The sequence below is a fragment of the Varanus komodoensis genome, unplaced genomic scaffold, assembly GCF_004798865.1.
Source record: "Varanus komodoensis strain SLA01 unplaced genomic scaffold, ASM479886v1 scaffold2, whole genome shotgun sequence".
Classification (NCBI taxonomy): Eukaryota; Metazoa; Chordata; class Lepidosauria; order Squamata; family Varanidae; genus Varanus; species Varanus komodoensis.
The window spans coordinates 59,294,970-59,321,893 of record NW_025335568.1 but is presented as its reverse complement, the minus strand read 5'-3'; the positions used below and the strand labels follow the sequence as shown (position 1 = coordinate 59,321,893).

General features: G+C 42.8%; 1 protein-coding gene across 1 annotated transcript in view; it reads left to right on the top strand.

The window, feature by feature from the left end:
• The window catches only part of TTL (tubulin tyrosine ligase), a 36,377-nt gene extending 11,651 nt beyond the window's left edge, over positions 1-24,726 (top strand). Inside the window, exons 2-7 of the mRNA XM_044428871.1 lie at positions 5,007-5,085; positions 8,418-8,650; positions 12,161-12,296; positions 12,445-12,714; positions 14,511-14,654; positions 16,677-24,726. Coding sequence (XP_044284806.1) covers positions 5,007-5,085; positions 8,418-8,650; positions 12,161-12,296; positions 12,445-12,714; positions 14,511-14,654; positions 16,677-16,791 — 977 coding nt within the window. The 3' untranslated portion in view covers positions 16,792-24,726. The remainder of the gene's footprint in view (positions 1-5,006; positions 5,086-8,417; positions 8,651-12,160; positions 12,297-12,444; positions 12,715-14,510; positions 14,655-16,676) is intronic.
• The last annotated feature ends 2,198 nt before the right edge of the window (positions 24,727-26,924 follow it).

Genomic DNA, 26,924 nt, shown 5'->3' with positions numbered 1-26,924 from the left:
CTTGGTTATGTTTAAATTGCAATTCTGAAATGCTATAAATATGAAAAAGTATCATTTCTGAACATAGCTTCTTTCCATTGCTGTGAATGGCAAGGGTATGTTAAGAAAAGTAGGCCTGTCTTTGAAGGCCTCTCAGTTGTTCGAGCTCTATAGGAGGACCATTTGCAGGCCTTTCTGCATCCTTCCAGAGGAGGGCAGCATAGTCAGATCTCCCTCTCTGAGGATGGTGCTCTCTCACTACCTTCAAAGAGAGAAATCAGCTTCCCTTGGATTGAAGGGACTATGGGATACTCTCTCAGGGACCAGGGGGCTGCAGCTCCCATTGCAAATACTTTGGACAACTCATGTGGTCTCTGATCAATGACCATGCTGACTGGGGCTTATGGTAATTGTAGTCCACAACATCCATAGGTTGAAATTTTTTTTATTTTTTTTTAGGTTGAAATTTTTTATTTAAATAAAAACATACTACAACATCCATAGGGCACTCGGAATTGTAGTCCGTAACATTCAGAGGGCACCCTGCTCTGTTGTTTTAATCAGTTTAATCTTCATCCTTACCTGAACTCCCTCCATTTTCTGGGACGTGTAGCAATGTAGTCTATCAGGTATCTCCAGCGATGGATAATTGATTTGTGTAATAACAAGTTTAATGGCTGTTTCTCCATGTATTTACCCTTTAACTGCAGTTGCATATTATAGAAAGATGTTTTGCTTAGTTTATTTTGTTTTGCTCAGTTTATTTTGTTATGCTTAGTTTTCTTTCTTAGCTGATACTGCTGAGGCTTATGCATGGAATCTGGTCTCGCAGATGAGTGATGAGTAGACTGGCCCACTTGTCTGCATGTGCCTAACAGGTGGTGGTGCTTCACAGTGGTGTGCAGAAAGCTCTTGCCAGGAAGGAAGGCTTAGCTGCCTCGATCGCATGGGAGAGTGAGTGGCTACATGCAGGACTAGCTCCACAGGCTGGTTGGTATTGGGCCTTCAAGGGTTGTAGATACAGATTCTGATTTAGAGCTGGAAGAGGTGCTAGAATCCACAGCTGGCATGCCAGTGCTCTAGCTAAGCCAGGCAATTCACTGAGAAGCAGATAGTTTCTGTTTCTGTGGGAAAGTCTAGTGAGCGTGCTAAACTAGGAGGGGACTGGACCCAACACCATTAGTCTGGAAATCCAGTGCAGGGCAGAAGTGTCAGATGCTCCCAGCAGCTGGCCCTTAATCAGCTGGATCCACCTTGATTGTGGAGCTGGCTCTTTTTGGTTAAGAGAGAGGGAAGGTATTCCGTTTGGGAACTCATCGTTAAGCCACATTTCTCCAATGGCCACTATTCTAAATTGCTTGTTTTTGCGATTGTATTCTGCCGCATTCTTCTTTTGTATTACATAACCTGCTCAGCTGGCCAGCTTCAACATAATAAAGCCTTTCAGTTAGAAGGCCTCTGTCCTAGTCTGGAAGGGGAAGGGAGGGGAAAAGACCAGCCATGGCAGAGGCCTCATAACTCACATGGACTAATTCAGAGGGAGAATGCCCTGTGCAGACTGAAAGAGCAAGGATCCCCCAGTGGCAGAGGCGCTGTGTCTACATATAGCAGGTACTGGTGCGCGCCACTGAGGGAGTGGCATTGTGCTCATCTCCTGTTTGAGGGCCGCTCACAGTCAGCGGATGGGCTGCTATGTGCACAGAAGAATGGTGAGTGCTATTGACCCCTAGTCTGAGCCAGCCATGCTTCCCTTATGTTCTCATAACATGGCCTGTGAGGTGAAATCCCATAGGCCACAGGGTTTCCCACAGTGACCAATCGGATACCTGGAAGTCTACAAGTGGTGCCCATCTCCTGGTATTCATCATTTATTCTAAGCCCTCCTGAGATGTTTGTAGTGGACGGATTAGAAAAGATTTAATAAATAAAAAATATTCCCAGGCGTACTGCCTCCAACACCATTGTAATGAGCCACCAGCCATGCCTTCTCCTCTATGAATTTATCTAATCTGCTTTTGAAGGTGGAGGGAAGGGTTTAGAGCATGGGTCCTCCAACTATGGCCCGTGGGGCAGATCCGGCCCACCGTGGCCATCCATCCGGCTCGCGCCACTGGCTGCACAGGCAGGGAGGTGGTGACTTGCTCGGAGACGGTTTTGGACTCACTGGGAGATCTCCAAGCGAGCGAGCCACTGCTGTGCATGCCCAATGCCGCCTCACACACACCCACTGCTGCCTCACACACACCCAGTGCCACCTCACACACACCCAATGCCGCCTCACACACCCAATGCCACCAAAAGTGGAGGATGTGAATGGAGGAGGAGGAGGAGAAATGGTGGTGCCGGAGGAGGAGACCACTTAGGTTACCACCCATTGCTCCTTATTTGGGCAGCAAATTACAAGCATGTGCAATGTAAATAAATGTGTCTGTCTGATTTGTGTGATTGGTATGGCCCCACAATTCATCTCCCGGCCAGCTGGTGCAGGGACATTGTGCTGCAGGGAGAGCAATGGAGGGTTCCGCGGTCCAAGAGCTGCACCCAGCAGAATCCCTTCCAGTGGGGCAGAAGATGCTGGGGTGCTCTTCTAAGGTCACATACTGCTTTCTTGGTCCTACAGTTTTTGCAGCCCCAAGAACCTAAGTGGATTACTTGTGCAGTCAGCCTTGTGCAACACCCTTGTAACACCCTTGTAGTGTAACAACATACATCAGGTGTGGGTTACTCCAGGTGCTTTGGCCTACAGCTCCATCAACTGTGGCCAGCAGAGCCGGTGGTGAGGAGTGGGCTTTATTGTTTCGTTTCATTTATATCCCACCTTTCTTCCTCTAGCAAGGGACCCAGGATGGCCTACAAGGTCTTCCTCCTCTCTGTGTTATCCTCAGGACAAGAAGCCTGAGAGGTGGGTTAGGCTGAGAGGAAGGCAACTGGCTCGAGGTCACCCAGTGAGCTTCATGGTCAAGTGGCAATTAGAACAGATTAGCATCCCGGTCCAGCACTCCAACCATTACACTTCGCTGGCTCTCAACAAACAGAGATTGTGTAGATGAATATCCCTTAATTATATTAATCGCCCTCTCTCTCGTTCATCCAAGTTGAACTTCATGTACCAGGGACATTCCCTTTCTGTGTAGTTTAAGAAGATTTCCCTGACATCCTGCTTCTGGTTTGATGCCTCTAAATTACTTGCTGTTTCATCTGCAGCTTTTTGCTCTTTCGGTCTTGTCTAAGTGTAGTCATTCTCAACAGTTTTAATAACCTGTTTTAATTTCTAGCCTAGCACAGATCTAAAGCCAAGGAGAGAACCCTGGAATCCCGTGTTCCTATCAGCCTCTCTTTGTGGTGATTAAAAACACTTGGATAAATACAGTCTGGGTTAGCTGGCATGCTTTTGTCCCTTGCTTAAGCACCAACTCTTCAGTTCCGTCAATGCTGCATTGTTGCCCTTGAGAAAAAGCCTTTTTGTTTGCTGTTGCTCCAGCATCTGTGATGAGGAAGTTGAGCCCTCCTTTGAATCCCCTTTGTACATGGCCTTAATACATTTTAAGTATTAAAAATGCTTTGGCTGTGGGGCAGTACGGAAATAAAAATAATAGCAGCAGCAATGCCTTGCCTTTATTTTTGATAATGGAACCTAGATGTTTGGAATATTTTATCTATAATTTTCAAGAATAAACTTCCCTAAAATGTATTCTGCTCAAGAACCTCACCACCAATGCCTTGTGAAACTGCTAGGTTGCACGTGGCATGCATTACACATGAGGAGTCCAGTCAACGATTGCCCGAGGTCAGCTGGGAGGCTGCTGCGTTCACGAATAATTTTCTGTTTGATGTTTCAGATGCATCACATAATTTTATGGATGTATTCTTTATTATGCTTCTGTACTGCCTCATAGCCAAAGTTCTTTGGGCAGTTCACAAAGGAAGGGGGTTGTTTATGCAGCGAAACTCTTAAAATGAAAATAATGTGCTATGCATTGCATCACAGCCCAGCCCTCGATCCTGCCTTATGCTACAGGGGGTGGGCAGACTTCAGGTAGATAGGAATTTAAGTACCAGAATCAAAAGGAATTCAGAGTGCTCTGACATAAACATTCATCATTGCTTACACTTGTCCTCTCTAATTTACCCTTCTTTATTTATTTAAAACATTCGTATGCCACCCAGTTGTGCTCACAGTCACATTTAAAAAGGCAATAAAAACCAATGACAACATATTAGAAATAGAATATCAATAAAATACAGGCAGAAATACAAAACAAAAAGTCAAATGGCAGTAATTTAAAAAAAAAATTAAGGAAGATCTTTGCCTGGCACTGAGAAGAATGTAAAGAAGGTACCAGGCCAATCTTGGGGAGAGCATTCCAGTTAGGGGATTCCATCATTCCAAATTCCATCAATGTAATTTGGGGAGAATCATTTTGATATTGTTGCTATTGTGAAACAATAACAATATTGAAGGACTTATTCAAGGATCTCTTTTACCCATATCAACCTGCCTATACCATATGATCAGCAAGAAAAGTGCTTCTCCTTTGCCCACCTGTGATAGTTATTAAAGCAGGTAACCAGACAAGATAGGGCCTTTTCTGCTGTGGCCCCACACCTCTGGAACAAGTTGCAATCAGGAGTCCATTAGGCCCCCTCCTTGCAGATCAGGGGCCTGGAAACATGCTATTTGACTTTGCTTGTTATGACCGTATCAGTTTTTACTAGGTGTTTTATTGTATGCCACCTTACGAAGGCTTCTGCCCTGAAAAGCAACCAAGAAATATTTTAATTAAAACAATATGGATTTGGAAGGCCTTGCCAATCTCCTGCAAAGCACTTAAAGACCTTCCAATCATGGCTGACTTACCAAGTGCCCACCCCTGTTTTGCTGTTAGGCCATCTATCCCAGAAATAGATGGATTGCTTTGATTGTTGGTGTAAATATTTTAAACATATTTTTCTCTTACACAGATATGCATATTCTTCTAAAATCTAAGGAGCCTGGACATAAAATCTCTTGTGTTTCCCTTTTGTAGGTCATGAACCTGGACTTGTACAACTGGTGAACTACTACAGAGGAGCCGATAAGCTTTGCCGCAAAGCTTCTTTAGTGAAGTAAGATGTGTGGGTAGGTGGGTGAGTGGGTGGGTGTGAGGGTATTATAAGCCATCAATGTTGACATACAGACCTCCTTTTGCCATTTGTCTGCATCATCTACATCCTTATCTTTTATTTTCTTACAATTCTTGGCCAGATTGCATTTACACCAAACTGCTGCAGGTTATTTAATTCTTGGAGCTTAGCAGTGTGTGCTGGGTGATTTTTGCAAATTCAAGCCTTGACCGTGGCTTCCTCTGGCCTCATTTGTTCCCCCACTTCCTTGTCCAGCAGGGCCACTGGACTGTGACTGGAAGTAAAATGTTGTGTGTGTGAGAGAGAGATTCACTAAAGTTCAGGATGTTGCCTGTATTCAAATTGTAGTTAACCTTAACTGTGGTTTATTTAAATCAAGCAAACTTCATAACCCATGATTTGAAGTTGGTTTGTTTCAAACAAACCATAGTTAAATTAATTGCAGTTTATTGGACTTGGATCACACTACCAGCCATGGTTAATTAAAGTTGGAAGAAAAGACGAAGAGGGGGAAGTGTATGACTTCAGGGGGAGGATGGGCTCATTCACATCACATTAATCCATGGTAGATCATGATAACCAATTAGGTATTTTAATATATTAACTTATATAAATGAATATTCAACAGTCGGGATGAGTGGCAGTATGAGAACATGTTACAGATGTCTAGTTATTTATTTTAAATACTGGAATGCATTGCAGCTAAAAACAGCCTTGCTAACATTTTAAGAATTGTGAAATGATGCATCAGCTCGATGGATGTTTGATGCTGGAGTGCTCAAAATAGGAATATGAATGTGGGAATCGACTCTACAGTGGATTGTCCAGTAGTCCCTTTTTCAGAGCTTGTCACCACTCCTGTCTTCCTTCTCAAAGCTGCTCCTGGGCCTTAGTATTAGGTATTTCAGATCCTTGTAGCTGCCTTCCTACTTAAAAGTGCATTGCCTTCATTGTTAGTAAAATCTGAACACTAGTTTCCAATCACAGCTCTCAGATGAGTGAAGTCCCTGTAATTTGCTGTTTCTACTCTATCCTTCCCTATAGTTGCAAAACAGATAATTTCCCTAGAGTGCAAGCTTCTTCTTTCAAGGATATGAAATAATGAGCACACTTTTTAACATAAATAAAATAATAATATGACTGGAGGCATTCCTTTCGAGATCTCCTTCCAGAACTTTGCTCTATTTCCATAAACCGTTTGACTCTTCTACTCTGAGAGGGAATGCTTCAGGGCTTGTTTTAATGGATAATATATAGCTGCATTATGTAAGCACTTGATACGGTATTTATTTTCATATAGAGAAAAGGCCTGAAGCTATGTGAGTCATTAATTCCAAGCTAGCATTTCTAAAATCCCTGACCTTTCCCTGTGAAGTCTAAAATAAATGCCTTGATGATTCTGACATAGTTGCACTGAAGTTCTCTTTGTGAACTTGGCAAAATTTGTATACAGTTTCCGATTAATGCTAGAAATCAAACTGAATAATGACAGAAATGAAAAGTATATTAAAACAATACTTGTTTCATCCTAGAACTATCAAAACATCTGGTGGGTTATAGTACTCCTTCACTTGGAGCAAAATCACCCCAATAAAATACTAAAAGATGAGCCTGTCATGGTTTGGAAGACCTACAGTGGTCTTTACAGAGAGGGTTTAAATTTTGGCAGCTCCTTCCTGGTACAGAGAAAGTTGACAGCAATATGTTTTTTGTCCTCTCATAATCCTAGAATCTGGAGTCATCCCATGAAACTGAATGGTGAGAGATTTGAGACAGATAAAAGGAATCGCCTCTTCTTAGAATGCCTGTGCATGAAATTCACAGATGTCATGATGACCAACTTGGAGGGATTTAAAGGGGCATCAGATCAAATTGTGGAGGGTAAAGCTGTTGATTATTTGTCACGAGGATGATCTGCTACCTCCAGGGTCAGAGACAGCATACTTTGGCCCTTGTGTCTTGCTCATGGGCTTCCTATAGGGATCTGGTTGGCCACTGGAAGGAAACAGGACATGTATTGGAGGATCCAGCAGGGCTTTGGCCTGATCCAGCAGGGCTTTCCTTGTGCTCTTAGGAAATGCAAAATAGCTTTTTAGAAGCATGCAAACAGCAATGTTGGGTTGCCATGCTTCCCCAAAGACCACAGCCAGGCTAAATTCTGTGCATATCAGCAGATGCAGTGAAGTATTTGAAAGGTGGCAAGGGCCATTTGTGATGGAGCACATGTTCCACATGCAGAGAGTCTCAGGTTCTTAGAAACTACTGATTTCTGTAGTAAAAGCATCCCGGATAGCAGGGCCAGGAAACTGAGCCCTAGGAGAGCTTCTGGCAGGTTAGGCAGACTAGAAAGACCAATGGGCCAACTTGCAATGAAGCTGCGTAATATGCCTGTGAGTGCCCCATTGTGCTTGGGTCAGGCTTAGCTCTGGGCCGACTATAGGACAAATCCGTCCAGCAAAGTCAGCAGATAGGCAAAGGGACAAAGCACTTTATCATTCCAGTAAATAGGCAGTGCAAAATTAGGCCTTACCGGGGTTCAGCAGAACACGCGATCGGACCAAGAAGCACCAATATTAGAGGTATCGGGAGCTGGAATACTGATGCTGAGACCCTCTGCACAGACAACAGTTGCTCTTTTAGTAAGTTACCATAAGGCCAAGATTTTTCAAGGGCCAAGGAGCATGTTGTTTTTGCTACAGGGATCGTGCCAAATGTTATGCATGTCTTCATTTATTGCATTTCTGTACTGCCCAGTAGTCCAGGCTCTCTGGCCAATTCACAAAGCAAAACTTAAAATCATTAAATGCAACAATATAGAAAACCCTTAAATTTAAAACTGAATCTAACCAAAGTAAATAAAAAGCCAACAAAGGTAAAGCCAGCAACAGTGCAAAGAACTAAAAACGTTTAAAAACCTGAAAGGTCTTTATCTGGTGCAAAAGAGCACAAAGTAGGTGCCAGGCAAGCCTCTTGGGAGTGTGCTACACAGGCAGGGGCTACTGTAGCAAAGGCCCTCTCCTTAGTTTCTGCCTGCCTCTCCTTTTCAGTGGGGGGCGCCCTCTGGCTGTAAAATCTGGAAGCACATTCAGTGTGATGCCCTGTTTTCACATGGCAACAGCCCTTGTCTCCCTGAGCTGATGCAGTGTGATAGTCCAGACTTGTGTGGCAAGAACCTGTAAATGTTCCAGTGGAAGAACATGATGGTGGCAATATTAATGTTTCTTAAATGCCGTGTACCTTGTAGAAACCCTGCAGCTTAGAGTTAACAAGAACAAGTGGAATTTCTCCTTACCTTGCCCCTCCTTTCTTTTTAGATTAATCAAGACGAGTCCTGAATTGGCAGAGTCCTGCACATGGTTCCCAGAATCATATGTGATTTACCCAACGAATTTGAAGACTCCAGTAGCTCCAGCACAAAATGGAATTCATCATCTGATAAACAACACAAGAACAGATGAAAGGGAGGTTTTCCTGGCATCTTACCAGAAGAGGAAAGAGAACAGAGAAGGGAATGTGTGGATAGCCAAATCTTCAGCAGGTGCCAAAGGTTAGCATCTGGCAAGGATTCTGAAATGGATTTGCTTTCATTTGTCCTATGGTTTAAGGATAGGCAACCTGGTGATCTCCAGATATTTGGACTACAGCCTCCATTGGGCCATGCTGGCTGGGGCTTTTGGGAGCTGTGGTCAAAAACGTTGGGAAGGCTCCAGAGCACCTGTCCCTGCTACAGATGCTAGGCTCTTGTGATGTCTGAAAGCCAGAGCTGTGACTCACAAGGTCCCCAATTTAAATTTCTTCTCTGCCACAGACTCAGTAGTTCGCCTTGGTCAAGGCACTGTCTCTCAGCCTCAGTTTTCAGCAGTGTGGGGATAATAGTGCTGAGCTGTCTTACAGGTTTGGTTTGCTGTAAGGATTTCTGGGATATTGTACGTGAAACACTTTGGATGCACAGCACAAGCTTTATAAATGCTGAGTCTAGTTACTTCTGAGAGTGAGGAAGACCATTTCAGCACAAAGGCCTGTTGCTAGACCTTGACGTGTGGAAGACTGTGCCTCTTGGGAACACAGAAAGCTGCCCTACACTGAGTCAGGCCACTGTGAGGAACATTTATCCCTGCATTATTGACAGTGGCCCACAGTGGTTCCAGGCAAGAGTTTCTCCAGCCATTACCTGGAGATCAAACCTTAGACCTTCTGGGTCAGAGGCAGGTCTTCCCAGCAACCCTCTTCCACCCTGACAGATCAGGGGAAAAGGCTTCTGACTGAGGTCTTTTTATGTTAAACTGGTCAACTGGGCTGACTTGTGATGCAAAAAAGAAGTATTGAACAAGTCATTAACAAGACACCAGCCAAGTTGGAATACCAGTTATTGGGAACATAATGACTTGATGCCAAGAAGTTGCTGCCAGGCTGAATCCTTCTCTTCCTTCCCAACCAACCAGAGTTAGCTCCACCCTCAGGGTGGTTCCTGCTGCATGTGGCCCAGATGATGGGAATGCCAGGCACTACTTAATCAGTCTGCCCTTTTGATCTGAGGCTGGATTATGGCATTGATCATATTTAACCTACTCCCATTTGTCTCCACCTGTTCAGTGGAGTTTCCCCCCAAACCAGATGTGGTCTGGTTCTCACTGGCCTCTTGGCTTATTGCTGGGTCAGCTGGCCTTGGCTTTTCAGTGAAGCATTCCAGCTCCACCTCTTCTTCCAAGGATTCACATTCTTACGTAATCATCTTGGAAAGTCATATTTTAGGAGAAGCAAATCTAGTCCCTACATCCTGCATGCAGAGTGGGTGTCCTGCCACTCAGTTAGAGGCCCTCCCCATTACAGCTCATTGTAAACTCGTAATCAGTAACTGCTGCACTTTGACTAGATATTGGTCCTGTTCTGGCATGCATCCAGTGTGTGGGAAGGAAGGAATGGGATTGCCCCTGCCCCCAATGTCACTTGCCCCACTGACCTTGTCTGTGGCTTTTGAAAGAGGAGACTGTGTGTGCACACTTGTTTGCATGTAGGCAGTCAAAACACACGTTACGTTGAATGTGCAGAGAGAGAGCAGCAGCCAGCAAGGTCTGGAATGCTGGGGCAGGGTTGGCAGGAGCGGTCCCACTTCCTTTAACGTTCACATGGAGTAAGTAACTTTAAATGACCTTGCTGGTCATTTAAAGCAGACAAGGAGGCCCTTCCATGAACCTATTATCTTCCCTTGTTCCACATGTAACTCTCCCCATTTCCTAATGCCATGTGGTCAGGGTGGCCAGTGAGAGGAGAGAGATGGCTAAGAAGGTACGTCCTTGCTCAGCCTCTCCTCTCATGCACTCGGTTCCTTCTGGAGAAGTTGCTTGCTCCCTGTATTGCTGGGGCTGATGGGTGGAGGAAAGAACTATGGGTCATTCCAGTTGGCTGTCTTGGCCCATGATCCTCTTATTCTGGGAAATTGAAGGATGCTGCAGCAGAAGCTGGATGTGTTGGGAGTGAGAAAGATGGCTGCTTTGGGAGCACATTCTCAAGGGCTGCTGGCTGGTCTTCAGAAGAATCAGGAGGAGCGGGGATCCTGGGAAAGTGGGCCACCTCGGACACTGAGATGGGAGAAGCAGAGATGCTCATCTCAAGGCCAGACTCCTCAGGAGGGCAAGCAGTCGCTGGGAGTAACCAAGAAGTACAGCTGGCGGGAGGGGACTTGGAGCATGGGAGTTTCTCAGAAATAGATGAGGTGGCCCCAGCTCTTGACCCCATGATGCATCAGCAGCAGAGGAGGGTGGCTCAGTTAGAGGACTGGCATGAGGAGAGGAGGTGTGCTCATTTTTAGAAGGCCCCTCCTAAAGGGATGGGGCCCAGGCATGTTCACAAGAAGAGTTCCCGGAGGTGAGTCGCCTGGGTTCAGCCAGCCATTCTCCCTGCTCAGAGATTCATTCTGAGTCTTTGTGCTTTTGGTCAATAAATAATGCTTTGCAAGGAAGAGGTTAGTGGCTTGAATGTGCAAAGGAGGAACTTCAGCTCTCAACAGGTTGCTACTGAGGGATTTATCTATCTACAACTTATTTTATCACTGCCTTTAAGAGTGGAACATTTGCAAGGTGGTATGCAAGATATAAACTAAACATGGTAGGTACAATTAAAAGATCCCTAAAAATATGTTTCAAAACCATACAAATGAATTGCCAATTAAAATCATTTAAAAATCTAAAAAATCCATAAGCATTCCAATAAAGACCAATGAACCAGGGAAAACGGGTTGGTCTTTAGAGCTTTCATGAAGACCAGGAAAGAAGCAGCTTGACAAATCCCAGATGGAATTTGATTCCAGGGTCTACTGCTGAGGAGGGATGTAAAAGTATCTAAAGGAATGCCTCTCCATGTATCAGCCTCCCCATCCCCTCAGTGAGGCATAGGCCTATCTTGCTGTCCCACCACTGCTGTTGTTATGTACCATCAAGTGGTCTTTGACCTGTGGTGACCATGGATGAAAGCCCTCCAAAATGGCCTGTCCATGACAGCTGCATTCTGCTCTTCCAAAGGCTATGGCTTCCTTTATGGAGTTAAACCATCTCATGGTTGATCTTCCCCCTTGTCTTGTCTTCAGATTTTCCTCACATGCTTGTCTTCTCCAGTGAGTCTTGCTTTCTTTTGATGAGTCTGAAGTATGACAGTCTCAGTTTAGCATCCACCATTGCAATGTATTTCAGGTTGTACCAAAAGGTAGGGCTTTTCTGTGGTGGTGTTCCAGTTCTGGAATGCTCCCCTGCCTAATGCCAGCTTTACTCACATTTTAGTACCAGGCTAAGGCCTGTCTTTCTAGGCGGGTCTTTATGAGTGGTCATATGGGAAAATGAATGGACCTTTGTTATGCATTTGTTCCTTTCTGCTGATTATTAGTAGTAGTACCAGAAGTGTAGTCCTTTATTGCTTTATTGTTGTCTTTACTTTCCCTGGGATTTTTATGATGGGCACAGTATAAATATAATTTAAAAAATACGTTTGTCTGTTATAGTTGTTTGGTGGCAGCAGTCTCCCTCTCCAGCATTTTGACTTTTCATCTTTTTGTTTTCCTGGTTAGGTGAAGGGATTCTTATTTCTTCAGAAGCTACTGAACTTCTGGACTTTATAGATAATCAAGGACAAGTGCATGTGATACAGAAATACCTTGAGAAGCCTATGCTCTTAGAACCAGGTCATCGCAAATTTGATATTAGGTAACCAAGGTTTTTTACATTGATTTTTAAAGCTTGCATCAAAGGTGAAAAAATAGTGATGAAATCTTATTCTTCTGAATTAAAATGTTGAGATACGGTTTTAAAAAACAACAACAGCCCACATTCTATATTTTCTTTTAACTTTTAGAAGCTGGGTATTAGTGGATCACCAGTATAATATCTACCTCTACAGAGAAGGCGTTCTACGGACCTCTTCAGAACCTTACAATAGCGCTAATTTTCTAGACAAAACCTGCCACTTGACCAATCACTGCATACAGAAGGAATATTCTAAAAACTATGGGAGATACGAAGAAGGGAACGAGATGTTTTTTGAGGAGTTTAATCAGTATCTGATGAGTGCTTTGAGCATTACTCTGGAAAATACAATCTTATTACAAGTCAAAAATATAATAAGGTAATGGGTTTTTATTTGTTGCAACAGTACCATGAAGATTCTGCTTATTTTGCTTTCTCTGCTTCTTCCAAAAAACTCAAGGCAGCTTCCATTGTATTCTGGTTGTACCAACCCTTTTAGGTAGCCTAGATGGAGAGAGAATGGATGCCAAAGGGTATCCATTGAGCTGTCATGGCAAAAAGAGGCTGAAACAGTTCCACCAGTTCCCCCTGGTTCTACTTGGAAGACTGTTACCATTACACCACAGTGGCCAAAGCCATTGCTGGAGCCATTGTATGTGCGCAGTCTGAGCCCAAGGTTGTAGGCATGTGGCCCTTGTTCTCCCTCTGACTTCTTTGGAGAGAGCACCTCTGGATGTGCATGGACAGAGAAGGCCCATCTGTTGGTGGGGAATCATTGTGGGCAGAAGAGTTTGGTGTTCTCCAGAAGCTCCTCCAGCTGAAGGTAGCACCGGATCACAGCACACTTTAGAGCCAAAATATTATCCTCGTCCGTTATCTTGAAAAAGAAAAGCTAAGGACCTGACTAACTATTCTATGCAAAACCATGTAACCAAACTGCAGCTGCCCTCCCCACCTCCCATTTTTTAATCCAAAGAGAAGACATGAAATGGAGAGGTGGCAGCTGGATTGAGGAGTAAGCATTCCTCTTTGTTCACCCTTTTGCACTTGCCCTCACTTGAAATGGCCCCTTCGCAAAATGGTCTTTCCTGGAAAAAACTGTCTGGCCACATTCAGTTAATGAGCACTTCTGTGTAATGTGTGGGTAAGATGCTAAAAATATCTCAGTAAATGCATGGTGGACTCACGACCTGGACCCCTGTCTGATGGGGTCCTGCTTACCATTCAGATCATTATTGCAAATGAGTAATGCACTCAGATCTCTGACTCAAACTCAAGGGCTCAAATTAGCTCTGAAATTAATAATAGCGCAGATGGATGCATTCTTCCACTCTAAAAATGGTCATACTTCCAACTCTTTCCATCAAGAGCCTGCAGTTCAGTGAGAGTCTGGTTCTGTTTATGAAGTTTGGGATTGGAATTTTATAAAGCAATGCACTAAGCACCATTTAGATCTAGTATCTTTGGGAGTAGACCCAGAGTGGTTAGACCATGGGGAAGAAAATATCCCCTCCCAAGGAAATTTTAATCAACCAAATTACCAATCAAACCTAACCCTACCAACAAAATTAGTGCAACAAATAATCTGTGTTAATACAAAACAGAACATAAACAGACAATACAAATAATGAAAAACCCAATTTTCATTCTGTATATCCTGCTTACTTTAATCACTTGGTTCTTCATTCTGGCCCTGGGAGAGAGCTCTCGATTCTCTTCCTCTTTACCCAAGAGATAACCAGTGTCCAAGATATCAGTCTTTTAGCCACCCCTGGTCCCTGAAGGAAGTCTGACTGTAGCTTTTATGAGGATTCCCTGAGAGGAGGTGGACAAGAGAATGACCAAAAAGTTCTCCAAGGGCTGCCATGAAAGGAAGGCTTGTGGTTACTTACAAAACTCAATTTCAGAGGTTGGAGGTTTTCAGGGAGCTTCGTCCCACAAGAACAGGCATGGGGAGAGAACCACATGCCACAGCTGCCTTCCCCAACCAGGTGTTTTCTAGATGTCTTGTAACATGGCTCCCACCAAGCCCAGCTAGAATGACTAATGGGAGGTATGGCGCCACACGTCTGGAAGGCACCGGGTCGAGAAGGCTGATGTAGATCTTTGAGAGGTCATTTGGAAAGCCAAAACAGTCCTGGTGGGTCATTTCGAAGTGTTTCCTCTTTTTCACAGAAGCTGCCTTATGTGTATAGAACCTGCTATCAGCACCAGACACCTTCATTACCAGAGCTTCCAGCTCTTTGGCTTTGATTTCATGGTGGATGAAGACTTGAAGGTCTGGCTAATTGAAGTCAACGGCGCCCCTGCATGTGCCCAGTAAGCATTCCTGGTCTTACTGCATGTTAATAAACTTTCCTGTGTGTATGTGGGTATGTCTCCTGCAGTTTTTGTCAGAAGTATTGAAATTGTCACCAAGAGGTGAGGTTTGGTTGGGAACAACAGGCAGCAATATTTTCCTCTTTCCCAGGGCCTTAGGTAGCTTCCAGGGGCTCACAGTTGCTGTTTGCTTGTGGCAGTTCCTCTTAACAGCTTTTTTTTCTGACCTGACTGTCCCTACCTGCTGCTTTAAGTTCTCACAATGTCCCAAAGCATCACTACAGCAGAGGTATTGCAAGAGACTAAAACTGAGGCTCATTGCAACGGTTGCTGCTTAGCTGCAAGTAAACATACCAGCAAAGTGGCTGGGATTGCCAGGTGGCACTTTGCCAAGAAGCCCTTGAAACTGCCTTCTGTTGCCTTCCAAGCAATTTGAAATCCTCCAAGATGGGGGGAAAGCAGCTCCACCACAACACAATGAGGTCGAATAGTGAACTTAAGTAAATGACTGGTGTTTGCCTTATGCCAGTGAGGATGAATCCTTGGCCAGAGTTAGTCCCGACTTTATATTTCTCTCCCTGCCTACTGCCTCCACAGAAAGGCTTATGAACCAGTGATAATGCTGGGACTGGGCCCACTTCTACTGTAATAGAGCCTTCAAAAGTTTTATAGGATTCTGAAGAGGAGGAAAGCCCAGAATCTGCAGCTGAATTGCCAAGACCAGATGCAGAGATAAGCCAGGCAGTCGCTGACAAAAAGAAAGATTCCAGTTCTGTGGGAAGGGCTTGTGAGCACACTGAAGTGGCAGGAGCAGACCCAGCCTCATTAGTTGGATCCTACAGTGTCAAGTTAAGAGGGTGGACCAATCGAAAAGCATCAGGTGCTCTAGGTGATGGGCCCTGGAACATCTTAAACAGCAGGGTCCACCTTGAAAGTGGAGTTGGCTCCTTTTTGTTTGGGAGGGAGGGGAGGTGTTCAGTTTGGAATATTATCAACATTCTTGTCATCCAGCTACATTTCCCTGAAGGCCGGTATTGTGATTTGACTTCTTTCTTTTGTTACTGACTTCTGCAATGCTCTTTTCTGTCACAAAGCCAGCCTCAACTGTAACTTAAGAAAGCTATAAACAGCTTCTGTCTTGGTCCTCTTGGAAGCAGGGGGAGAAGTACAGTCAGGCGGACAGCTTGTCCAGGTTGCCCCTTGGGCAGTTTGAAGGAACTGTCATTAGCTATCAGCTTGGAGATCCCTTTTCACAAACTCCAAAAAGGGAAAGAGGAGGAAAACATGGTGAGCACAAAAGGGATTACTGTCATGGCAGGAGAGGGGGGACAGCTTGGTCCTTCTGTGGCATCCCCTGGGATATCTGTAGGAGAACTGAGGGGTTGAACAACCCACAGTAAGCCTGTGGATTATTGCTATGGTGGGTTGTTGTAATGTGTGAATGGTTGCAGCAACAGACTATCACAGCTACCCTTTTGGAAATTGTCTTCCCTCAAGAACGCTCAGAGTCAGATCAGAGTTCGTCGACAAAGTGCCCTCCAAATTATCTGAAGTACAGCTTCTATCACCTCTCACTATTTGTCAGGGTGACAGTAGCTGATGGGAGTTCAAGACATATTCAGAATCTATGTGTGACTCAGGACTTGGCAGCTAATAACTGATAAATGATCAATCGCCATCAGCCCAAATAATGATAGTATGGCAACTTTCCCCCTGGTGTTTTTATAAAGTGGTATAATTTAGATTGTATTTTAATGGATTGTTGTAAGCCACCCAAAGAGCTTCAGCTATTGGGTGGTAAGGAAGTTAAATAATAACAGAATTTAAGTTAATAAATAATACAACTTGTGGTAATAAATTTCATTGTCAGAATTGGTAAGGTCGTGTCTCTTGTAAAATCCATTTGTTGATGGAGACCGGGGTGGTAATTACTCTGAATTGACATTCGATCAGTTTTCTTCACTTTGCTTTCAAAACTAAATTTATAATTTTCACTTCTCTCTTCCTGGTTTTGATTTTTAGGAAATTATATGCAGAGCTTTGCCAAGGCATAGTGGATGTAGCCATCTCTAGTGTCTTTCCCCTTAATGACACCATGCAAAAGCAGAGCCAGCAATCAATATTTATTAAGTTGTGATGATTAAAGAAGAGGGATGAAGCCTCCACACAGCACACATTGGAGAACTGTTGCCTGTTGGTTCTAGGGACAAAGAAGAACCTTGAGTCCATCACTTCCTCTGCTCGTCAGACCCAAACCAGGGATGAAGGTCTGGCATCCATCTGGGAATTCCCTAAGGAGAGTTAAGTTTCAAAGGAAAAGTCCAAGATGAACCAAAGCTGTCACATCAACTCCGTGTGTATTTTTTGGGGGGAGATGCTTTAGAAACTATTTCTGCAAATTCCTCTGGGACAGCAGTGCAACCATTTTTTAATTAATATAAGCAAAACCCAGGGTGTGACCCAGTTTTTCTTCCCTCTACCTTTCCCCACCTCCCTCTGACATAATAATTTATTTTAGCAGTTGGTAGTACCAGGACTCTTCCAAAGACTTCATAGCTTGGAGCAAGTTAACTTCTCAACTCAAGATATGTAAGGTTTGTTCATTATTTTTCTTCACCTGCTGCAGTTCTAGTGCCTTAGCTTTGTTCCCAATTATTAACTCGCTTTGTTTTCTGTAGAGGTTTGTAAAAAGCTGTCCTGTTGTGTGGGGTATAAACTGTTCCTTGAAAAATGCTGTTTATATGTGTATGTGTGTTTTGGAAGTCAGTATGTTCTTTGTTTTTCATTGAACATTACTTAGTGCAGAAGATCAGTCTGGGGATGAAAAATTTCCATCCCTCCTTTTTTCCTCTAGTACAAACTGGCACAACTTAAGTCCTTTCAAATGGAAACCTACCAGCTGGGCTGGTGGCTTGATAGATGTTTGATTATCCCCTTGTGTTTTCAGTCCCTGACAGCCAGTTTAACCCAGGCCATTTTATTGAGATCACAGTCTTATGTATACCTACCTGTGAGGTAAGGACCATTTAGTACAGTGGGACCGACTTCTGAGTAAACATGCACAGAACAGGACTGTATACTATACACAGTGAATCAGAAGTGTTCAGATTTGGTTTGCCACGAATGGTGCAGTCTGTCCCTTCTATGATTTCAGTCCAAGAGCAAAAAGGCAGTGAAGTGAAATTGTGTTTGCAGCAATGCAAAAATTTAAATTGGGCTTTTTGTTCAGAATGTTCACATCATTTGAACTCCAAAGCTTTATATGTTATGAGCTATAGATCTCCTTTCGTTGGTGGGAGGGGGGATGTTGAGTGTGTTTGTGTGAGAAAGAAGCAGGAGAGAGATAATCTTTTGAGCAGTGGTGCTTTTTCCATACTTCCCTTGGTTTTTTCACATCTTTTAAAAAAAGGTCACTGGAAAGGAACGTTGCCATCTTCCACTGTCACTTAAAAAAAGAGAGAAAATAATTTATCACATTTGTATGCCTTTTTACTATACAATCATGCCTCTGAACCCAGAAATAAAAGCTTCTAAAGGCCAGTAATCCCTTCTGTGTTGACAGATATTGTGGCCCAAATCAGATGGTGCGGCTAAACTGTTGTTTAGTCCTTGTCAATGGGTTTGGAGTTCAAGTTCCCCCCTCCTCCTTTCCTCCTTTTCTCATGCACCCTTATTTTCCTGCTTTGTGCAGTGACTACAGTTTGCCATAAAAGCTTTTAATTTATTTATTATTTTATTTATTTATTTGGGGCATTTCTATCCCGTCCTATGCAAAAGTCTCAGGATGGTGAAGCAATACAGTACAGTGGCAGCGCACAAAAACAGAATATAAATATCTAATAAAGCCTACAATAAAAACCACAATTAATCCTTAAAATGCAGGGAAAATAAAAAGGGTTTGGCCTGGTGCCAAAATGAATAACGCATCAGTGCCAGGCACACCTCTCTAGAGAGCAGTTTCCAGAGCCAGGGTTTTGATTACCAGAACCATAGTTTGATACCCACTCACAGTTGGAAACCTAATTCAGACCATGGTTTACAGACAAATTATGGCTTGTGGGAACCATACTTTGCCTAGTGTGTGCATTCAGGGTAAGCTGTGGTTACTCTGAATCAGGGAATGTGGAGTGAGGCATGCCCTTTTCTGCCAGCTATATAATGGAAAGACCATGATATCGGAGACGGGCCTGTGTTTCTTAGCCACTGTTAATTCATGCCAAGAGGGTGGACCAGTTTGCATGTAATGCTAAGACACCATAGGTTAATTAACCTGTGCGGCTTGACCGTTTGTGCTGGCCACTAGTTTGAATGTGCAAACGGTGGCCCATGCTCTTTGTGGCTTGTAATTTTGTGCAAATTCAGATGGCATAGGTCATGGGAGGGTTAAACAACCTACACACAACTATAGAACAATCCACATTGTTTAATCCTCACATAACCACACAACCTGTTTGCACAACATGGCAAGTCATTCAAGAGTGTCAGAATGCACCATGAAACTCACATCAGTTAATGAAGTCATGGCTTAGTGAATCAGGTCATTTGTTGGCAGTTAGCAATTAGCATGCCAGGCTCAAATCCATCATCCTGAGGAATAACAACTTCCAAGAAAGGTATGTAGAAGAAGCAGTGGCTATGTCAAAGAGAATTGCTGGGTGAATTGGGGCCTGCCTGATACCATCCATCCTTTTTTGAGAGAGATCTTCCTTTAAAACTAGGACTGACAATAGCTTCTATTCAATCTTAGTTCTACTTAGAATAGACTAATTAAAATGAATGGCATTTAAGAAACTAACAGTGAATGCAACCCAAGGAGATATCTGAGTTTATGGTCAGCCAAAATATGCCCAATCAAAACTGGTTTTAGTTCTTGGTTGATAAAAAATATTTGCAACTTTTCTTTCTATTGACATTAAACTGAGATTTTCCCAGGATGTATATGGACTGTATGCAATGGCAGTCCTACTTAGAGTAGACCCATTGACAGCAACTGAAGTTGTACTACCATGCAATACAACAGGACCCACAGAATATTTCCTATCAAATATGAATAATTATGATAAGTATTATTCATTAGCATTGTCCATCAAGGCAGTGAAAAGCAAGTTAAAACACTATCAGCTCAACACAGTCATAAGAACTCAAAGGATTACTGGCATCCTATGGAAGGAGTGCGGAGGTGAAGGCTAAGTGTGGTCCTTCAGATGGGGAGGGAAAGAGGCTGGGACACTACCAAAATATCTCATATTTTGGAGTGTCTGCCTTCTCCGCTCCTGAAACACCTCCCGATTCTTGCCTCAGAGATCTCTCTTGTAACTTGGGAGGTACAGCTGACAATTCTTTCTGTGCTTGGATGGTGGAGACTCCAAGCACAAAAACACTACAGTGTGATTTTCCAACCTTGTAGATAGCTCTCTGAAAAATCCTATGGCTGTCTAGATGCTCCCCAGCAGCCCCAGGATTGTCATGTATTTTACATTTAAAAGACATGTCTTCACACTTTTTCTAAAAACCAAGAAAGTGGTTCAATTAGGGTATGAAGAAGTTGGCAGTGCACCTTTTTCAAAGCTCTGAAGTCGATCATAAATCTATGTGTAAGTAAGTGAAAGCGGTAGCAGAAAAGAAAACATAGTAGAACTTGTTTAATACAGTGATTTTGGTCTCTAAGTAACCCAAGAGGTAGACTAATTTGGATCTCATAGGTGGTCTATGTCGCATTTGTGGTGTCTTCAGAAATTTTGGTAGGAGGAGAGATGCCGACTACAAACCTTTACCCTGATCCTTCATATATTTACTTAGAAATAAGTGCAGTTGATTTCAATAGAACTTACTTCATGTACACGTACTTAGGATCCCAGCCTTAGGTTTAATATTCAGGAAGTCACAACAGACTTTATAAATTATGCATTATGTAGACATTGTCATTTCAAACTATAATTGCATGTTGCATGCTAAACTAGATTATTTCAAAGGTGTTTGACTTTTTTTTAATGTGAAAAGTAAAATTAAACTGCTTGCAAGTGATGGAGCAGACAAACCCAGATGGTTTGGACCAGATGACCTTTCTATTAGGAGTGAATGACATAATCATGAGCCATAGCAAAGCCATCCAGTCAGAGTTGGGGTTGTGCCTGCTGTGGCTAGAAAGGGTGGTTTGGATGACAAATTCTCAGGGATATTAGGATGGCAATCCAAAGGACACTCTGCCCCCTGCCCTCATCTCAAGCCAGGGGCCAAATATCTCCTTCCAGGGTTCCCCAAAAGACTATGTCCCCTTCCTCTCTCCCAACCCCTTTTCTCCCAATTGCCAGTCATTTGGAGATTTCCTGTTTTTAAGGCAGCCTCTCCCCAATTCTAAAATGGTGAAATTCTTCCCTTTAAGGCCAAGTTACCAGCAGTAAGAGCATGAAACTTCAGTATGCTGGATTTTTTGGCCCCGACCCTTTGCACCGTCAGTTCTCCACCCCATTGGAGAGTGTTTGGCCCTCAGGTTGAGAGAGGTTCTGCACCACTACAGTAAGGCATAAATCCTGCTGGGCTCAGACTGACTTTTGAGTAAATAGGCTTCGGATCATGCTATAAGTCTGCAGTCTTATGTGTACTTACTTAGAAGGAATCCAGTAGGATTTATAACCAAATAAACATGCATAAGAGCAGGACAGCGGGTGTGATGCCCCATCACTGTTGTAAGGCCACGATTTGCATGTGGGTGAAATAAATATAGTTCCCTGCTATAGAAAATGTGCACATCACATATGAGGCTTCTGGCTGGCTAGCTTGGATGGGCAATGAACATGCTGATATAATTTTGGCCTGGTATGAAGTGCTTGCAGATGATGTCCGTCCAGGCATGGGATTGCTTGCCCTTTGGGTCTCGCCATAATAATGTAATTTAAGCAAAAATTAACTGATGCTTGTTTTGCCAGGCTGAGCAACCATTTACGGTCTCTTTACCTCTTGAGGGCCCTGGCAAACTTAGCTACAGAACCATATGCTATGAAACCTGCTAAGTTGCTCTAAGAGTTTCAGTAACGTCTTTGCATAATGCAGTTGCAAGTTCTTCAACAGCAAAAAAATGCTGCCAGGGAGATCAAATAAATGTCACAGGTCTGTTTGGACATAAATGCAAACACTTTGACTTAGCTAGGGTTAGGGATGCCAAATTTTATCTAAATCCTGTTCTTGGGCATTTAGCCATATGTGGAGGATACTTAGAAGTTTGTTGTAAAAAGTGTCACTTTCTGAAAAGTGACAGCATCCTTTGTTATCCTACTTGTTTGGCAATGTTCATGTGCATTTCTAGTGTTCACCTCCTGGGGGCAGCATGGTCTCCCCTTCAGTGGAAAATGCATATGTGACTGCTGAGATAAAATGGTGGAAACACTACCTTCTTCTGAAGCAATCTTAGGGCAGTGGTAGCTAAACTTTCCTACCTTTGGGAAATAATTTTCTCATTGACTCGCCTACTAAGAAACATAGAAAAATGCCATGTGCTGGATCTGGCTACTTGTCTGTCTCGATCAGAATTAGACTCAGGTTGGCCCTGGCTTTCCAAGGCCACATAAAACTTGAGAAGACTGGTGGGTTAGATCATGGGTCCATCTAGTCCAGCATTTTGTTCCCACAGTAGTCAGTCAGACGCTTGGGAGAAGTCCACAGGCAAGACACAGACAATAGAAGCCCCTTGTCAAGTTCTCCATCAGCTGCTACTGCTGCTGATCCCAGAAATTATATATAGCAAACTTGACCAGAATTCTATATTTTAATTATTAGGGTTTTTTAACCTAAATTTTATTATTTAAACTCCCATGAGAACTTTTTTTAAGCAGAAAGGTAGAATAAAATAGTAAGCCTCCTTTCATTTGTCTAATCCCCACTTACAGCCACCCAAGTTGGTGGCTATCACTATCTCTTCTGGTAGTGAATTCCAACATTTAACTTGGATATTCAGCTCTTGAATACCCAGTACTTGGGTTCATCTGTTTTTTCATCCAACATTTCCAATGCAGTGTCTTCTATGCAACTCACTGTGCACAATCCGTAGATCGAGATCAGGCAGAAGGTAGACCTCCTGCAGTTTTGGACCTTGCTCTTAGAAGCTCTTGCCAGCAGAGCCAATGCTCAAGAACTCTGGGAATTGAAGTCCACAATATCTGGAGATCTATTTTCTGCCCACCAGCTAGGGAGGTTGTGCTAGGTACAAGGCACTTGTTTACCTGTTTGGCCTTTTGGTCAGTCTGCCTGAACTGAAGACATACTTAAGTACTTGTCCAATGCAGGGTAGCAGAAAACAAGCAGAACGTCAGAGAAGCTCATCACCATTCTTGGTTTCCTGATGAAATATGCCCTAATAAGCTTTTGACAAACCCAGGATTGCTCACAATAGTGTTTGAAAACCATTGCCTTGAGCAATGCAATTTCCTTTGAAAAGTGTTGTCCATACAGGGATTTTTCAGGTCTTAAGGGAACCATTCTGCTGCTCTTGTTCCGAATTAATGTGGCTTTTTGACCCTTTTGGTGTTCTGTGGCTGTTTCAAATGTCATTTTTAGCACTTGCAAAGACATGCAGTCAATACACTAGCCCAGGTGGCAAAACTGGCACCGGGACCTCCTGCAGTTAACCATCCCTGCTTTAGGGTCATGTCTTTTTTTTCTGACAGTGGATGCTGTATTGTTGGCATCTTCATTTAAACATTTTAGAATAGACTTTTTCATGCATTGACACTGACTGCTGCCAACCTATTGGTGACACCTATTGGTACATTCATTATCTGGATTTCTCTCCATGGCCATACTAAAATCCTCTATAAAGTATCATTGCAATAGTTCAGGAGGCAAGATGTGAACTGTTGATGAAACAGAACGTTGTTCAGGTTGAATCTTCCTTAAAGGCAAAAGAAATTACAATGCAACCTCATTTGTTCAAAATAATTTTTAAAAAATCCAATACGTCTACCACTGGAATGAGTTGGGGGTGGTGGCATGTATTTACATAATTGCATCGATGTGGTGAAGGAATACTGAGTTTTTTTCCAGGCACAATGTAGTGCAATTTTAGACTGGAAAAGGGCTTACAATCCCACCATGCCTCAGTCAGCTGTGCTAAACTAGCATAGAATTCCATTCTTAAGGTTGCAATCTTGTCCACCTTTACCTGGAAGTAAGTCCCATTGAACTCAATGGTTCTCATTTCTTAGTAGGCATGCATAGGATTGCACTGTTCATTGTTGCAAGTAAGAGGAGTGGATAATAGAAATTTGGATGATGGAAGTCTTACCAGCCTTTGAGTGGCTCCCTGAACCATACCGCATATGGAAAAGGGCAGCAAGCAAAGCATCGGGCATTGTCAAAGAGCTTTAAAATAACCAGTAGCAAGAAAGTATTTTAAAATGTTAACTTGCAGAATTGGAATGTCTATTCATTATCTATGAAGGATCTTTTTTCATTTTGTTTTTGTAATGAACTGTGGGAAAGCCTTGTTTAGGGACACTAATATAGCACATTTTTAAAATCTGTCTTAAAAGGGCTATATTTGACAATTTATGCATTTGAGCTCTTCTGCTATTTGGGTATGTATTTTCTACACCATTCCTGTTTTGTGTTCCCTTTAGTGTGGTGGAATCAAAAACACTTGAGTTTGTTATCTTGTCAAAATCCATTTATGAGCAGTTCCAACAATAGTCTGCTGAGCAAATCTTCACAGCAATAAATATATAATGAATTTAAATACCAGGGTGTAAATACCCATATTCTCCATAGAGATACCATGTACATTTGTTTCTTGTACATGTAGATGTTGATGAAGAATTAAATTTTAAATATAGAGCAAGTTTGTTATTGAGAGAGTGAGTGCATTTAAGACTTAAAGTGTCATTTTCTTCAAAAAAAGGAAAAACCTCTTTTGTTCTTGCCCATAGCTTGATGTAGAAACATGTTGCTCAATTTTTAAATTAAAAAGAAAGCCCAACTTTCATGAAGATGTCAATACTGATAACTTGCCACCTACACCTTTTGGAATTAGTAAATGTTAGTGTTTTCTGACTGATTAAATTTAATATTTAGTGCAATCTTAGTTGACGGGGATTTGCTTTTTGTAATTTTAGGTTGGTTGACTCAGCATTGCTTTAACTGGCTGAAGAGGCCTACTCTGAAAGGAGGCTGTAAAGGATTAACTCAGATGTGGTCTGAGCATTTCTTAGTGTTTGAGCCTCTAGGCCAGGGGTCGGCAACCTTTAACACTCAAAGAGCCATTTGGACCCGTTTCCCACACAAAAGAAAACACCAGGAGCCTCAAAACCCTTTTGACATCTAAAATGAAGATAACACTACATATATCATTTTTTACCTTAATGCTATGTATATCTTCATTATGATTTAGCTGCAGCTCTTGTTCAGTCACTAAAAACTGTTATTTTTAATCTTACATTATAAGCTAGTAGGACTCCTTTCATATATTGTGAATAGGAGAACAGCTTCCTGAAGAGACAAAGTCAGTGCTAAAGGGCTGTATGCATTAAACAGCAAGCCCCATAAGTTTGTCAGGAGTAAAAGCAAATGAATCTACTCACGTACCATTAAACGTTCGGTTTTCTTCAGAAACTTTTCTTCGATTTATCCATGGTTGGCCTACGGGAGAGAGGGGAGGGTGTTTAGTGACTGATTAGCAGATAAACAGTCAAGTGCTGTAAATTCTGGCAGGTCCCAAGCGCAGCTTTTAACATTCAGATGAAGGCGATTACATTGGGACAAAGAGAATCTTTTCAGCAGTTTCATGTAACATGAGAGCCTGCAGGAAGCTTGTTTAGCAGAGGAATGTAGCGATTTACTTTAGCAAGCCCTGCATTCCTGAGTGGAGCTTCCAGCAGATCAGCGGCTGTGCCGGCGAGTGAGGGAGCCGCAGCAGAGGGGTTCAAGAGCCACAGGTGGCTCCGGAGCCACGGGTTGCCAACCCCTGCTCTAGTCTAATATTTTGAGTTGTGGCCATAAGGAATTGCTACATAGCCATTTACACATGGCTCTGCTCTTTGAAGAATAACCCACATTAAATAGTCTGTCTTCAGGGAACTCTTTCCACACATCCCCTTATCTACCATGGAATTCTAGTTTGTTCCAGAGGATACTGGGATATGTTTTAGGGTGCACATTCACTTCATTCAGGGAATTGGCCAAGCTGATTGTTCTGTACAGTCAAAAAACTAAGGAAATGAAGTCACAGCAGTGCCTAATTATTCTGTGCCTTGCTTGACCAACATTTCAGAGAAAATTTTCCTCCTTTCTGTAATATCACACAAAATCTCGCTTGCATAAAAGGCATACAACATACAGCACAATGAAACCATGGACTGGATACAAGTATATTCACATCAACATATGCATTTAATGTGAGAACCAGCATAGAGGTTAGAATGGGGGTGTGGGAGATCCAGGTTCTGCTTCACACTGTCATGAAGCTCACTGGGTGACTTTGGGCATTCACAGACTCTCTACCCATCCTACATTGCAAGGTTGTCATGAGGATAAAATTGAGAGGAGGTGGACCATGTAAGCCACCTTGGGTTCTTTGTAGAAGGGAAAAAAGGTGGGATATACCTTCAGAACTAAATAATGTTAAGAAATGTTTTAATTAATTAATTAATTAATAAGTAAGACCTCCATTCTCTGACAAACAACATAAAATTACTATCCAAAGTTAAAAAGAACTCTGTGCGAAATAACAAATGCTTCTTACCTGCTTCACTTGATTCTGCTTAACATTTCATGGTTTTGTTGTGTTATATGCTGCATGATGTTTATGTAAGAATTTTAAACTTGTTTATTTTGAGAAATTGCAGGCAGAGTTGGAAGGAGGAGGCTTCTCTCTGAAACGTTGGGCATTCAAAGAACACAATAAATAGGCAGTATTGTGGCTTTGTCACTTCTTTTTTCTTTTTCAAGATTAGAGTTACACTTCATGTGAGCTGAGATTGTGCTGTAAAGCAGGGGTGGACAGAAGATAGATCTCCAGAAGGTTAGGACTTTGATTCCCAGAAGCCTTTGCCAGCATGGCCAACAGCCAGGAATGCTGGGAGCTAAGAGTCCAAAATATTTGAAATCTACTTGCTGTTCTCTCCTGCTGCTAAATAGACCCAGCATCCTCCTATAGGAATGCATTGCAGAAGAAGGTCAGTATTGGTGAGCAAGTTGTGTTTAAGAAAAAATTATGCAACATTACTGATTGTTGCTACACGGTGTGTGTGTGTGTGTGTGTGTGTGTGTGTGTGTGTGTGTGTG